This window comes from Rhinoraja longicauda, chromosome 7 (genome assembly GCF_053455715.1).
Source record: "Rhinoraja longicauda isolate Sanriku21f chromosome 7, sRhiLon1.1, whole genome shotgun sequence".
In the NCBI taxonomy this organism is placed as follows: Eukaryota; Metazoa; Chordata; class Chondrichthyes; order Rajiformes; family Arhynchobatidae; genus Rhinoraja; species Rhinoraja longicauda.
Window position 1 is genome coordinate 57,516,714 of NC_135959.1, and position 15,068 is coordinate 57,531,781.

Here is a 15,068-nt window from a genome sequence, read left to right on the forward strand (position 1 = left end):
AGTAAAACAGGGAAAAACCTTCTAATATTGCTACTTTTGGAGCATTAAATGTTTATGATGTAATTCTACACAAGATTTAAAACATAATAAGATGCTATGAAATGCAATATTTCCTACCATAAGAAGTCGGTCACCAACTTGTAATGTTCCATCTCTCTGTGCAGCTCCTCCATCAATTATTTTTGTGACATATATACTGTTATCACCAGGGATATGCTGATTACCCACGCCACCAGCAATACTAAATCCTAATCCTATTATATAAAAGAGATATAGTTTAACATGTATAAATCATACAATTTTTATGCAGTTTCCCCAAGATTGTTTTGATATTTTTTCAGATTGTTTTAATTCTTTGTCTATACCTTAGGGTTACTACAAAGCAAATTATTTTAGGATGGGAAACATAGTGGTTCAGCGTGTAAAACTGGTGTCTAACAACACATGAGCTCTAGGTTCAATCCTAACTTTGGGTGTTATGTGGCATTTCCAGGTTTTTCCTGTGACTGTATGGGGTTTCCTCCTGGCTCTCCAGTTTACTACCACATCCTAAAGGCATGCCCCTCGTGTGTAGGTGACTAGTAGAATCTGGGGTGGGTTGATGGGAATGGAGGAAGTATAAACATTGAGTTTGATGTAGGATGGGTGTAAATGGTTGATTGACAGTCGACATGTACGCGGTGGGCTCAGGAACCTGCTTCTGTGCTGTATCTTTTCATGATTCAATTACAGAATTCGAAATGAAAATAGAAAGTGCCAGGCATACTCGACAAGTTAGGTTGTATCTGTGGAAACAGATGGATTCCCACTGTATTAATTCGTAAATATAGATTCATAGAGATATTTTCTTGAAACCTTTATTATGCCTCTTAAAATGTAGATTCTAACTTGGCCACGCCAAAATGTTTTTCTTTTGCCTTTTGACAGAAGTGCTCTACTTTTAACACATTTGAAAGAAACATGGATTTCTGTGACATTCTGAGGAAAGAATCCAATCAACCCTGCTGTTTGGTGACCTGATTACAAATTGAAACAGTTGGCAACTGTGGCAACATAGTGCAATCTGCTTTAAAGACAGGATAAAAAAAAGACACAATGGATATAGTGATGTAAAAAAATCACAAGTTGAAAAAGCTAAGAGATCACTGAATCTCCCAAAAGATTTTGAGATAGTTTCAAAAGATGGATAGCGAATTTGAGTCAAAATTATAGGGAAGTGGAGGTCACGAAGGATCATCGGAATGACGTGATAGAAAGCATTATGATTATGACAGTGGGAATGTTGTCATTACTTTTCAATGTTTTGGATAGCCTTTCCATTTTTTTCTGGACTCAGGTAGTTTTCTAGTTGTAATAAATTGTACATTCTGGAATGGAGTCACGAAATCTTGCAATTGGAAGGAGAAAACAAAAGTAAAGACCAAAGTTAAAAAGATGCACTTAAAGCTGAAACATTGTGGTCTGATATTGAAATCCAAAGACGAAGGACCCCATGAAAGTCAATGGCCAAAAGGATAAGGAGTAAATGGTGTTTACTGTTGGGTGGGATTTGACTGGTTGAGTTTTAGTGAAATTTAACTTATGAAAATTCAAGTATGCCAAATAAGACATTAGAGGCTAGAAAAAACACCAGGCGCTACAATATATCTAGGAACAGAATGTGGCATGCTCTGGAGGTGAAAGCCACCCATCTTGCTGGTATAAATTGTTTTTCAATTCACACAGGATTAAATTAGGCACAAAACCTTTACACATTCCAGTCTAACCTAAGCCAATGGTCAAGGTTAGGGACTGACTAAAAAGCTAGGGAGTCCAAAAATTGGAATTTTGGTGTTCTCAATTTAACTTTCTCAATAGTTATGATAAGTGTAAACCACAATTTATGCATAAGTTATTTACATAAAATTAGCTAACGTGATCTTAACAGATTTGTTAAGCTATCAGTAAGAAATTCTGATGCACTTTTTTGTTGAACTCTACTTGACAAAGAGACTGAATCAAAATGAGATGTAAGTAATGGTCATATAAATTGATGGATATCATTGTTAAATTGCTAATTCTACTATGTAGGAAAATTGGCTGTTTTGCATTTATAATAATAAGGCCCAAAACTGCTAATTGTTGCACTATTAAAAATTCACCATAACTCTTTCTGGGAGATTTGATGATTTGATGAATCTTCAGGTCTTCCAACTTTCTATGTTCTGAATAGCTTATCTTTATCTCTATTCACTGTTTTCTGTCCTCCAGAGAGTAGGCTGTCCATTTGATTATTTTTCTTCAGACCACACATACTTGAACCTTATTTATTAGTTTATTATGTGGCACCTTATTCTAATGGGTAGATTTTCTACTTAAGAGCCACTCATAATTATTTTTTAAAAGGTGTTCACAAACGTCAAGAATGTATCACTGTGATATGTCCCAATTGTCCCCAACTTGAACTTTACAATATAACTGATGTGTTTCGCTCATGTAAGTATTTTTTTTTGTTGCTGCATACCTTGAGGTGTTTTCTTCTGTGTTCAGATTCAGATTGGAAGTTCTTACTACTCAAATGTTCTCTAACTTAAAACTGCAAAATTTAAAAAAAAACTATTTTCCAAAAAACCTAAAAGAATTAAATGAGTACAGGAACCAAACAAAGACATTCGGGTTGCATTACAACATTAAATAAAGATATTGATATAAAGTAAAAAGGGCTAAGATTTGTATCTCAGGTATAAAAACCAACTGCTTCAATACTTCATAAATTATGCTGCTAAAATGCTTAATGAATATGTTAAGATTGAAATTAAGTGCTTATTAAAAGAGATAATTTTCTAAATTATTATTATCACCAATAAATGAAAAAATGTATCATTGATCAATTTCTACAAAATCTAAAGAATATTTTTGCATTAATGTGGCAGATAAACTTATATTTATGGATTAGCATATCATGTAAATGAGCATCAGTGCACACAGTCAGATAAATTGGTAATTTCTAGATCACCCATTTCATTCTGGCACATGATCTGAGAAGAATAAGCCACTTCCAATTGAACCTCTAAGTGATTGTTTCTTTTAAAAATCTGCAACATTTTAAAAGGAGTATTTGGGATATGGGTATGTTAATGTAGTACCTAGCAATACAACAAAAGTCGTAAGCACTCAATTGTATTGATACTAACAAAAAATTTAAATGATTCATCACATTTTGATACATTTCAATTCCTTTATCGGCTTTCATTATTTGTTTTCAGATTATCAAGGGTACCTTTAGGTCCTTTTATAAGTTTTATTTCTGCGATAGTTTCCAAAATAGGCCTTCTTCTGCGCACATACAGTTGTACAATTGAACCAGCGTCTTTCAATGCTTCTACAGCTCTGCAGTGAGATACTTCAGAGACATCAATTTCATTTACCCGTAGAATGCAGTCATTAACTCTAAACAAAAATAAAGAAAATTCATTATCATATAACATTATTTGTTTGTACATGTTTAATCTCATACACTTTTTTGTGTTCCTCTCCCCAATTTAACTATCTCCATTACTACCTTGTAAACATAGCTTTCTTAAAAGAATTATGAAGTTCCAAAGGAGATCATTGTCAGACACCACTGGTGATATCCTACCAATTTGGTTACCTGGCCATTATTCCTAGGGTCAGTTTCCAGTTGTTTAGTCAGTTTTGAATCCAGACTAATAATGTACCTTCAATTGCAAGCCATTAATAATGCCTAACACAAGTCACTTTAAACAAAATAAAGTATCTATCTACTTTATAAAATGATAATAAAATGGAAACATTTAAATATGAGTCGTTTGGAAACATAGAAAAATAGGTGCAGGAGTAGGCCATTCAACCCTTTGAGCCAGCACCGCCATTCAATATGATCATGGTTGATCATCTAAAATCAGTACCCCGTTCCTGCTTTTTCCCCATATCCCTTGATTCCTCTAAGAGCTAAATCTAACTTCAAAAATTCTATTTGGTTCATCAACTGCGAATTACTATCTATCCTGTCTTACTAACTGAAAAGAATTATTTCTATAAACAGGAGGTGAGCATATATGACACTGTTATTTAAGAAAAAAGAGAAAGAGGAAATCATAGGTTATTTAGCCTGCATCAGTAGTAGGGAACCTGTATTGAAGCAATAACACTTTAAAAGTAATAATAGAAAGATGGTACTGAACAGAATCAGCATGGATTTATTAGAGGAAAATAATGTTTGTCTAATACCTTGAGGATGTGACTTGAGAAGAGCTAAAGGGAAGCAAGAAAAAAGTAGATATTTCAAAGGCTATTGATAAGGTTCCATAAAGGAGTTGTTCAAAGTTTAGGACTAGGCAAACTGCAACTAATGGGACACAGCAGCGATCATTATCGAGGCTCCATCGAATCACAATCCATATTGATGACTTGGCTGAGGTGATTAAATGTCATAAGTATAAATCTGCTGACAATCCTAAACTAATGGGATCTTATGAAGGAGGATGTAAAGAGGCTTCTAAAATGATTAGGAGAGCAAATGTTTTTTAGCCTTTATTATGAGAGGATCTGAATGCAGGAATAAGTAACTGTTACTGTAATTGCATAGAGCTTTAGTGAGACTGCACCTGGAATATTGTGCACAGTTTCTTTATAAGCACTATCTTTATAAACTGTTTTATTTCCCAACCACAGCTGGTTCATCTAGTTGGTTCATAATTCCTCAGTGTTCCCCTTTAGCTTTTATTAAAAGAGGATAGGTACACACAGTTTTTCAATGTAAAGAAATGATTCTCAAACAGAGAACCACCGAAAATATTTGCAAGTGCATCTGCAATTCTTTGACCTACATTCAGTAAAATACTTGAATGGAGACAACCATTCATGTGGAGGGGGGAAATCAGTAGGCCACATGGATCCCTGAACCTGCTCTGGATTCTCAAAGATTATTGCCGTTCGGATATTTGGATTTAATACCACGTTTCTTCCAGATCCCAGATCTCCCAAAAATCCCTCTCAGCCTTTAATATACCTAATTAGTCAACATCCCCAATCCTTGGGGTAAAAAAATTTAGCGGTTCACAATCTTCTGAAAGAAAAAAATCTATCTTATCTCTGGCTACAGTAATGAACGCATCATCCTGAGACCTTGTCCCTTGTTCCAAACTTTCAACAGGGAAATATCTTTTTATATATCTAACCCATCAAACCTTCTCATTGTCTTATATTTGTCTAATGAGATTACCTCATACACTAATTATACTAGAAAATATACACCTAATCTGCTCAATTCTTTCGCATAAAGAAAGCTCCATCTCAGGAATCAATCTAGTGAACCTTTTATGCAATGCTTGAAATACTCTTTCCAATAAGGTTATTGTTGCTGACAATTTGAACAACATTCTTCTTTGCTCCATAGTGCAAACATCTTGGCCTCCTCGTCAGGTCTCCAATATAGAAGTCCATTTTCAGATAATTTGATTAACTACACATGATATCAAGAAATGGCTGAGCGTACTGAAAACATAAAGATAATGTGACCCTCACAATCTTCTATCTAACATGTTGAGACTTGTGCACTAGGTTAAGCTGCATGTTATATGGCCAGAGACTTATACGGCATAGAAACAGGCTCTTTGGCCCAACTCATCCATGCCTACCAAGTTGCCAAACTGAGCAAGTCACAATTGTTTGCACCTGGCCCATATCCTTCTGAATCTTTCCGATTCATGTAACATTCCAAGTGCCTTTTAAATGTCATAATTTATCCACCTCAACCATTTTCTCTGGCAGCCTGTTCCATATACACACACCACTCTCTGTGTGAAAGAGTTGCCTTTCAAGGCCTTTTTTAAATCTTTCTCCTTTCACCTTAAACCTATGTTCTCTAGCACCCACATAATCTACTTCTGAAGAAGTAGATAAGGAAATTTTGTGTGTGTCCTTCAACTCTTACAAGCTTCTTCAGATGCATTTAGAAAGCATACTATCAGTTGCATCATTGCTTGGTTTGGAAACAGTTGTGTCCAAGACCGCAAGAAATTGCAGGGAGTTGTGGATGTAGTCCAGCGCAACACACAAACTGGCCTCCCCACCATCTGCTCCATCTTTTCTTCACGTAGGTCATTTCCTCTGCCGCACTCTCGTCGGGCTGAATGTATAAAAGCTTGGAAGCACATACTAACAGATTCAAGAACAGCTTTTCCCTGCTGGTATGAGACTACTAAAAAGTCTCCTATTAGCATTTAGTCCCAAACTTCCAACCTACCTCTTTACAGGTGTTGGACAACAACTGTACCGTGGTAGAGCCAGTCATACAGCATGAAAACAGGCCTGTCAGCTCGTCTCATCCTTGCCAACCAAGGTGCCCCATCTAAGCTAGTCACATTTGCCTACATTTGGCTTGCATCCCTCTTTACCTTTCTCTCCATGTATCTGTCCAAATGTAATTTAAATGGTTTTATTATACCTGCCTCAATTACTACTTCTGTCCGCTTGTTCCATATATCCACGACCCTCTGTGTGAAAACGTTAACCCTCAGGTTTCTATTACATTTTTCCCCTCTCAACTTGAACCTATGCCCTCTCGTTCTTGATTCTCCTACCCAGGGAAAAAAAATCTGTGCATTCACCCAATCTATCCCCATCATGATTTTATACACTGTAAGATTACCCCTCAATCTCCCGTGCACCACGGAATAAAGTCCTAGCTTGCCTAACCTCTACCTATAGCTCAGGCCCCCAAGTCCAAGAAAAGGTATTCTTCTCTTCATTCTTCACACAAAAGCTCTTCAGTGTTCTCAAAACTTGAGATATTAAAAAAATCAATGCCAATACCAGTTTAATGACCTATACCTCCTTTAGCAGGGTGACCAGAATAGCATTTAGTATTCCAAGTATGGGTTTACCAATGTTTTGTATAACTGTAATATAATTTCACAATTCATGTAATACATATATTTAATTGCTATACTTTAATTCCACCAGGTTCGATCAGGACCAGACCTCAAAACAGCTTTTAAATATGGACCAAAACGTTGAATTCTAAACCCTTGACATGAAACACTGCATGGCATCAAGGAGTCCTTGTAAAATTAAAGTCAATTAAAGAAAGGGGGCACATTCCATTAGCTGCAATTGTACAGTGCAAAAGATGAATGTGGATTTTGGAGAACAACGATCTCATCACCAGGATATCACTGTAGGATCTCCTCAAGGTTGTCTCCTAGGCCCAACTGATTCAACGGTATTCTCTTCCCTTTTCCTTCGTTCATAAATGAGCATATTTGTTTATGATTTCATAGTCTTCAAGTCCATTCATCTGGCTCATTCAGGCTTCAGATAATAAGTGTCAAATAATACTATTAATGGCAATACCATGATCCCCTTTTCCAAGAAAGAGTGTAAAATTCTCTCCTTGACATTCAACATTACAAAAATCTCTGACATAAACTTTCTATGGGTTCTTATTAAACTAAAACTTAACCAGACCATACACATAATCATGGAAACAACCCCAATCAATTCACCTCCTGACACTTTAAACTCTTTCTGACTTCTACAACGTACAAGAGTGTTATGGAATACTCTTGATTTGCCTGACTGAGTGCAGCTGCAAAGAGATCCAAGAAACTCAGAAATACCTAAGACACACCAGCCTGCTTGGCAACATTTCCTTTGCACGCCAGCGCAGCATGAATGCACTGTGCACCAACTCAGTAAAGCATTTTTAGCAACAATTTCATTCCAGGTACCATCCAATCTTGAAATTAAGTTGCCATATTTTCACTGACTCGAATCAAAAGGGTAGACTGACTGATACATGGATTGTAGCAATTCAAGGTGGTAACAACATTTCTATATTCAAATTCTCATAATTCAAAATAAACATTAAAATCTGTAACTTTCTTTCAACCTCACCTTCCTAATCTACTCCTGCTGTACCAATTTGCAGATGATCCCATGATTACTACCACAGAAGTTACATTTTTTGCAACTTTTAACTTCTTGAACATGATTTCTTGCCTACTTTTCCCCATTCCTATTTGCTGACCTATTGCAGACACAATAACCAGAGCCTTTCCTTTCAAGATAGTTCACATTGTTCCTCACCCAGAGGCCGGATAGGGAAAATACCACGAGCTTCTCAGCGTGTGACCTGCTCCTCCCTTAATTAGTGAATTCTCTACCAACCACAACTACCAACTACCAACCACAACTAATTATTCTTTATATCCTTTGGACTCCATCATAAATGTTTGGATTCCTTCAGTCATCACTATGTCAGAAACACAGAGGAACTGGAAGGAAAACTGCTGACTTAATAAAAGAGTTAAATTCCCAATTCTTCATTGTGTTTGTTTTTCATTGGATAGGAATCATGTAGCAGACAAATGATCCAATTTTTAGGTGCCATCTCTTCAATTGTGATAAAAGGTCAACACAAAACATTAAACTCTTTATAGATTTCAATGGACTTTATTTACATGCAGCAGTTTCTCTTGCCTTATAACCCTCTGAGCCCCCTATCATAACCATTCCTGATTTCAACTGGTCCACTATTCACGCTGTGTAATTTCTGCTTTAATGATAAATGCATTTCTGCATTGATTTTCTCAAAGAGGGACAGCTTTGTGAAAGAAAATTCAATAATGCATGTAGTTTACCTGAGCCGTCCATCTTTAGCTGCTGCTCCACTGGGTATAATTTTAGTAATAAATATCCCAGGGTCATCTCCAATATGAGGATTATCTGTGCCTCCTGCAATACTGAACCCCAGGCCAGAATTACCCTGTTAGTAAAAGAAATGGCAGAATTTAATTTAATGGGATTTACTGATAACATTCCACAAGGGATGGTCTATCTATGATAACAATACATGAACCAAAAGGAACATATTGTGAATTGTGGAAAGAGAATATATGGTGAATAATCTGCAATAGCTTACTGTCATATGACTGAAGTCTAAAGATCTCAATACGGAACTGTTGTCAACACAAAATAAAGGTTTCAATAATAGTACAGTCCCTGCTTCTTACAATTGGTATGTACGTGTGAATGCAATGTACTGAGAATGCACAGTGATTAATATAACCAAAATAATTGAAAGAGTTTATTTTTAAACAAATGTGAAGAAGAGCTCATGGCAGTTGAAAGAGTTCCTCAGGTGGGAACAAAATAGGATATGATGTAGATGAGAGCAACATTTTCAGACTGCTCCTTTAAATAGCCAACAATTGAGCAGCGGTTTGAAACTTTAAGTTTCCATTATTTTTTTTAATCATTAAATAGGCTTAAGATAATTTCAGACCAATCTGTATTATAATTTCTTGATCCAACTTTTGGTTGTAACATTTATTTGCTTACACCCCGATGAGATTCTGATGGGGTACTTTTATTGTTAATACGCCTGAAGGTCTTTTGAATTATTACTATAATCTCACAGAAAACAACAAAAGTGTTTAAATGTGACTAGAATTAATCTAAAGCAAAAAAATTGAATTAAACAAGAAATATGGATCATCAGAAATATACTACTTACAACTATTAATAAATATATCTGTGTCAAAATAATCTAATTTTATGAAGAATTTAAGTATATTAAAATAAAATCACAAAAATCACAAGGGAAACTAATGATCAGGAAAGCAAATTCATTTATTTTAGCTCACTCGGAATTTAGTATTTTATTCAGAAAGTCTCCTTCAATTTAATTGTTAATCATTTCAGCTTCATTCATGTCCACGTAAGTTATCATTTTTTCTATGAACTGTTCTTCATCTTTAATTATTTAAATCACCAGTCTGTTTAACTAATATTATATTATTTGAAAAGTACGCTCCAGTTCCAGAATACCTCTGAATATTATTTCAACTACAAACTCACCGTCAAATTTATTTTAAATCAGAGAGAGTAGTGATGCCTGTGGCACACTGTTCAATGAGATATTATAGACCTATTACTTACAAAATCTACTGCATTTGCCTTTTTACTGCTATTTTTATTTGGAACATTAATATATGATAGGCCAATGGAGCACCTGATTACAAGTGTCTGCATCACATCTGCTCACCCAACATATTTATTTTGCACCTTTTTTTAGAAATATCTCAACTTAAATTAACCCAGTTATTATGTTTGCAAAACTATACTCAGAATATCTGCAATGAGCTCAGGAAAATAAATAGTTACAAAATGGTTCTACATTTATTTTCAGGTTTTAATTGTGTGCATACCAGTTTTTCAGAATATTAAAAGCAATTCATCAGTTATTCACCTATTTTTTCAAATTAGGCTGTAACAGATAAGCATCTAAAATGTGCAAGAGATTGCAGTAAGGCATAGAATGGATCATTGTGAACAGAGAAAGATTATTTGTTCATAAAAGGTCAGAACAAAATGCACAATGGAACAATCAAAAACAAAATATTATTTATATTTTATTTACATATTAAAGATATCACAGATGTTTGTCACTTGAGAGAACAAAAAAACTTTTAGTGTGGTCGAATCTGAATTCACAAACTTGCAGCTTTTTTGGAGAATAAGGTCACATCAACCAATTCCCAAACTGACACATCCCAAATTGAAACGATCAATATATTTTTTGAGGTCGATAAACAAATAAATTATAATTGAAAATCTTTCCTGGAATCTGCTTACTAGATTTTTAAAAGTCACTAGACTGAAGTGGATCCGTTGGGTCCAAATCTCCCCTGCGGGCCTCTCCTGGGGCAACCCTCCCCCAACTGACGAAGCCCATTGCCGGGCGGGGAGTGCGCCCTGGGGCCGTGGGCGGGCGACGGGTGACAGGAAAGGGGAGAAGGAGCCACTCACCTCGGCCTCGTGCCGCCAGATCTCTCTGTACTTTGCTCTATCCATCTTTCCCTCGATCCTGACTAGTCTCCTAGTTCCTGTCACTGAAAAACACCCCCACAGCATGATGCTGCCACCACCATGCTGCACCGTAGGTATGGTAATGGCCAGGTGATGAGCGGTGCCGCTTGGCATTCAGGCCAAAGAGTTCAATCTTTGATTTCATCAGACCAGAGAATCTTGTTTCTCATGGTCTGAGAGTGTAGGGGCCTTTTGGCAAACCAAGCGGGCTGTCATGTGTCGTTTACTGGGGAGTGGCTTCCGTCTGGCCACTCTAACATAAAGGCCTGATTGGTGGAGTGCTGCAGATATAGTTGTCCTTCTGCACGGATCTCCGATCTCTACAGAGGAACTCTGGAGCTCTGTCAGAGTGACCATCGGGTTCTTGGTCTCCTCCCTGAACATGGCCCTTCTCCCCCGATTGCTCAGTTTGGCCCGGGCAGCCAGCTCTATGAAGAGTCCTGGTAGTTCCAAAGTTCTTTCATTTAAGAATGACGGAGGCCACTGTGCTCTTCAGGACCTGCAATGCTGCAGAAATTGTTTTATACCCTTCCCCAGATATGTGGCTCGACACAATCCTGTCTCGGAGATCTACGGACAATTCCTTCGTCTTCATGGCTTGGTTTTTGCTCTGACATGCACTGTCAACTGTGGGACCTTATATAGACACGTGTGTACCTTTCCAAATCATGTCCAATCAATTTAATTTACCACTGGTGGACTCCAAACAAATTGTAGAAACATCTCAAGGGTAATCAATGGAAACAGGATGAACACAAGTTCAATTTTGAGTGTCATAGCAAAGGGTCTGAATACTTATGTAAATGTGATATTTCAGTTATTTATTTTTAATTACTTTGCAAAAATTTCTAAACACCTGTTTTTGCTTCTTCATTCTGGGGTATTGTGTGTAGCTTGATGATAAAAAAAAGAATTTAATCTATTTTAAAATAAGGCTGTAACGTAGCAAAATGTGGAAAAAGTGAAGGGGTCTGAATACTTTCTGAATGCACTGTACGTTGTTCACAGATCCCATTCAACCAAATAAAATGAATCAATCTAAAATCTATTCATTGGCTTCTTCATCTTCTTTACATTATATATCCACCAAAGTCACTGATTCTTTTATAGACAGGCAAAATTTATAATTCATTTTCAGGATCTGGGTACCAGTAATTATTACCCATTGCCTTTACTAATTTTCTTTCAGGGATATGAGCACCACCTTCTGAAAGGCAATTAGGGATGGGTAATTCTGATGCAAGTACTCTCATAGTATTTATGGCTAGGGAATTACAGGTTCTCTTTACACGACAATGATGCAGGATCAGTAATATGCTTCCAAGTAAGGATGGCATTCCAGATTCCTTGAGAATTTTTGCCCTAATTCATCAGACTCACCTCATCTCTGCAATTCAGTTCTTTGGTCTTTGACTGGACCAAAGCTGTTTTGACATTTGGACCCAAGAGCCCCTAGCAAAACCCAAACTTGGCCCTATGAGTGCATTATGATGAATAAGTGCCATGCAAGCAGGACATACAGAAGCCTTAAGTCCCACACCAACAGCTACTTTCCCACAACCATCAGATTGTTGAACTGATCTGTACAACTCCTCCTACCTCAGCAATGAAACATTACAGACCTAACATGGAATTACTTTCTCATTGTGATTTGCACCAATGTCTTGTTTCTTGTACAGACTTTTGTTCACTATCACGTAGAACCTATGTGTAATGTATGTATAATTTGTGTATTTGCATTTTGGCTGAGCAAGATTTTCATTATACCGATACCTCACCATCCTTGTGCATATGACAATCAACTCAACTTGACTTCCTACTGCAGATCCAGTTTGGCACCTGTCTCCTTCAGGGCTCAACCTGCTCATATTGTGGTGTAAACACAAAGACATTCACTGTATCCAACATTGAAATCCCCCTAAACTGAGTACATTCGGTGCTCTTGCCACTTTCAGTGCTTTTCCCAATTGGTGTTTAACATGGAAGAGCACTGATTCATCAGCTGAGGAGGATGGTAGATAGTATTTAAATGCAAGTTTCCATGTTTCTGTTTAACCTCTTGCCATGAGACCACAACTCAACTCCCTGCTGCATGCTTATCACTGTGCCACCTCCTCTGAGGGGGATTTGTTCAGCTGATAAACAATACAAATCTTAGGATTGTAATGGGGAGGCTGGCAGATTGCCTATAACACATAGTGTTACGAGTACAATGATGTCAAGCTACTGTAGGATCAGTCTGTGAAGCAACCCTTGTACTTTAGTTATTAGTCCCCAGATGTTTGTGAGAACTTTGCAAGGTTAATTGAGCTATGAGGTCCGAATAATGCTCCATTTGGTTTTATTCTTCCTTTGCTGAACAGAAGTAACAGTAATGGTACAACTGAGTGGCTCATAGAAACAATTCAGAGCACATTTGAGTGTCAACCCATTGTTCTAGATCCGCAGTCACATGGTAGCTAGATAAGGCAAGTATAATAGACTTCCTCCCCTGCAAGACTTGAGTGATAGTCATACAGCACGGAAATAGGCCCAACTTACTCATGCTGACCAAGGTGGCTACAGTAGTCCCATTTGGCTGTATTTGGCCCATTTCTCATCCATGTCCCTGTCCAAATGTATTTTAAATGTTGTTATTACACCTGCCTGAATTACTTCCTCTGTGTAAAAATATTGCCCTTCAGGTTCCTCTCACATCTTTCCCCTCTTAACTTAAATTCTGTGCATTTACCGTATCTATTCTCCTCATAATTTTATACACTTCCATAAGATTATCTCAGCCTATTTTACTCCAAGGAATAAAATACTAGCCTACCCACAATCACTCCCTACAGCGCAGGACTTCATCTCCTGTTAACATATTTGTACATTTTATCTGCATTCTTTTCACATTAGTGTCATATTTCCTACAGCTGGGTGACCAAATCTGAACACAATGCTCCAAGTGTGAGCTCACCAACATCTTGCACAACTGGAATATAACTTCCCAACCTCTCTACTCAATGCCCTGACTGATGAAGGCCAGTGACAAAAGCCTTCTTCACTATCCTATTTTCCTGTGACATCACTTTCAGTTTTCTACTTACCTGTTCTCCAAGATACCTCTGCTCAACAACTCGCCTGGGCCTTACCGTTGACAATGAAGGTACTGTCCTGACTTCAATTCAATCACAGTAACATCTAATAAAAGCACAAGTAACTGGGAAGTGTCATTATCGAATTGCTATTTTACCTTTTTACCTTACCTGGGTAAATGCAAACAAAAAACTAAATGGCAACATTCATTTATCAAAAGGATTATATAAATTTAAGCTGCTGTAGAGCTCCAAATATTCCTCTATATTTGCACTAATAATTATTAATCCAAATGCATTCTATGAAAGAAAAGTTATTCACCTACAAAAGGATCATAATCCAATTACTTCAGCGGATTGCAAAGATAATCAGTGAGCATGCCAAATTTGAATGACAAACCATGTTTGAATGACAAACGAGTATATAAATTAAAACCATTTTAACTCACTCGTTCCAATGTGATTTCTTCAAATTCATATTCTATTTCTGTTCCATTGACCTGAATGCCACAAAAATGTAAGTCAGAAATTAATTTAAAATGAAATAGACATTTTGTACAAGTACTGGCCTGCATTTAAATCGTCTTGAGCTTTTTGAAATTGGGGTCAAACAACATTTGAATTGTGTTTTCATTGTTAAATATACCCTTTTTCTCACAAGCTAACAACTGCACAATTATTTTTCTCAAGTATTGGGAATAGCTATTCGAAATTCTGTGGATCTGATATTCCTGGACCCAGTCTGCTCCTCACACTTCTTACTTCCCCGTACACTTGTACTTACTTTTTGGATGCAGAAAGATAGATAAGTTGATCTCTCCATGATGACAGGTTCCTTGTGAGACCCCCAAAAGGCCTCAAGAGTTGAATCCTGAGAACCTGCCCCATGAATGCCCCAATAGCCATTGACAGCTCCAGCATCAACAACGTTGGCACGAACAATATGCATTTAAAAAGCACTATCATCGTGGCAACGTGGAGCTGAAAGAATGGGTGGTAATAAGGTGGCTCAAAACTTGGTCAAATGTATGGGCATTAAAAAAAGTCAATATTAGGAATAGCTGCAGTATAAAAATATATGGACATTACGGAGATGTCTAAAAAGTGCAGTAAGGTGGC

The 15,068-nt window shown here is 36.9% G+C and overlaps 1 protein-coding gene across 1 annotated transcript in view; it reads right to left on the minus strand.

The window, feature by feature from the left end:
* The window catches only part of dlg2 (discs, large homolog 2 (Drosophila)), a 507,064-nt gene that overhangs the window by 280,433 nt on the left and 211,563 nt on the right, over positions 1-15,068 (minus strand). Inside the window, 4 exon segments of the mRNA XM_078402648.1 lie at positions 118-254; positions 3,260-3,429; positions 8,646-8,770; positions 14,399-14,449. Of these exon segments, the coding sequence (XP_078258774.1) occupies positions 118-254; positions 3,260-3,429; positions 8,646-8,770; positions 14,399-14,449 (483 nt within the window).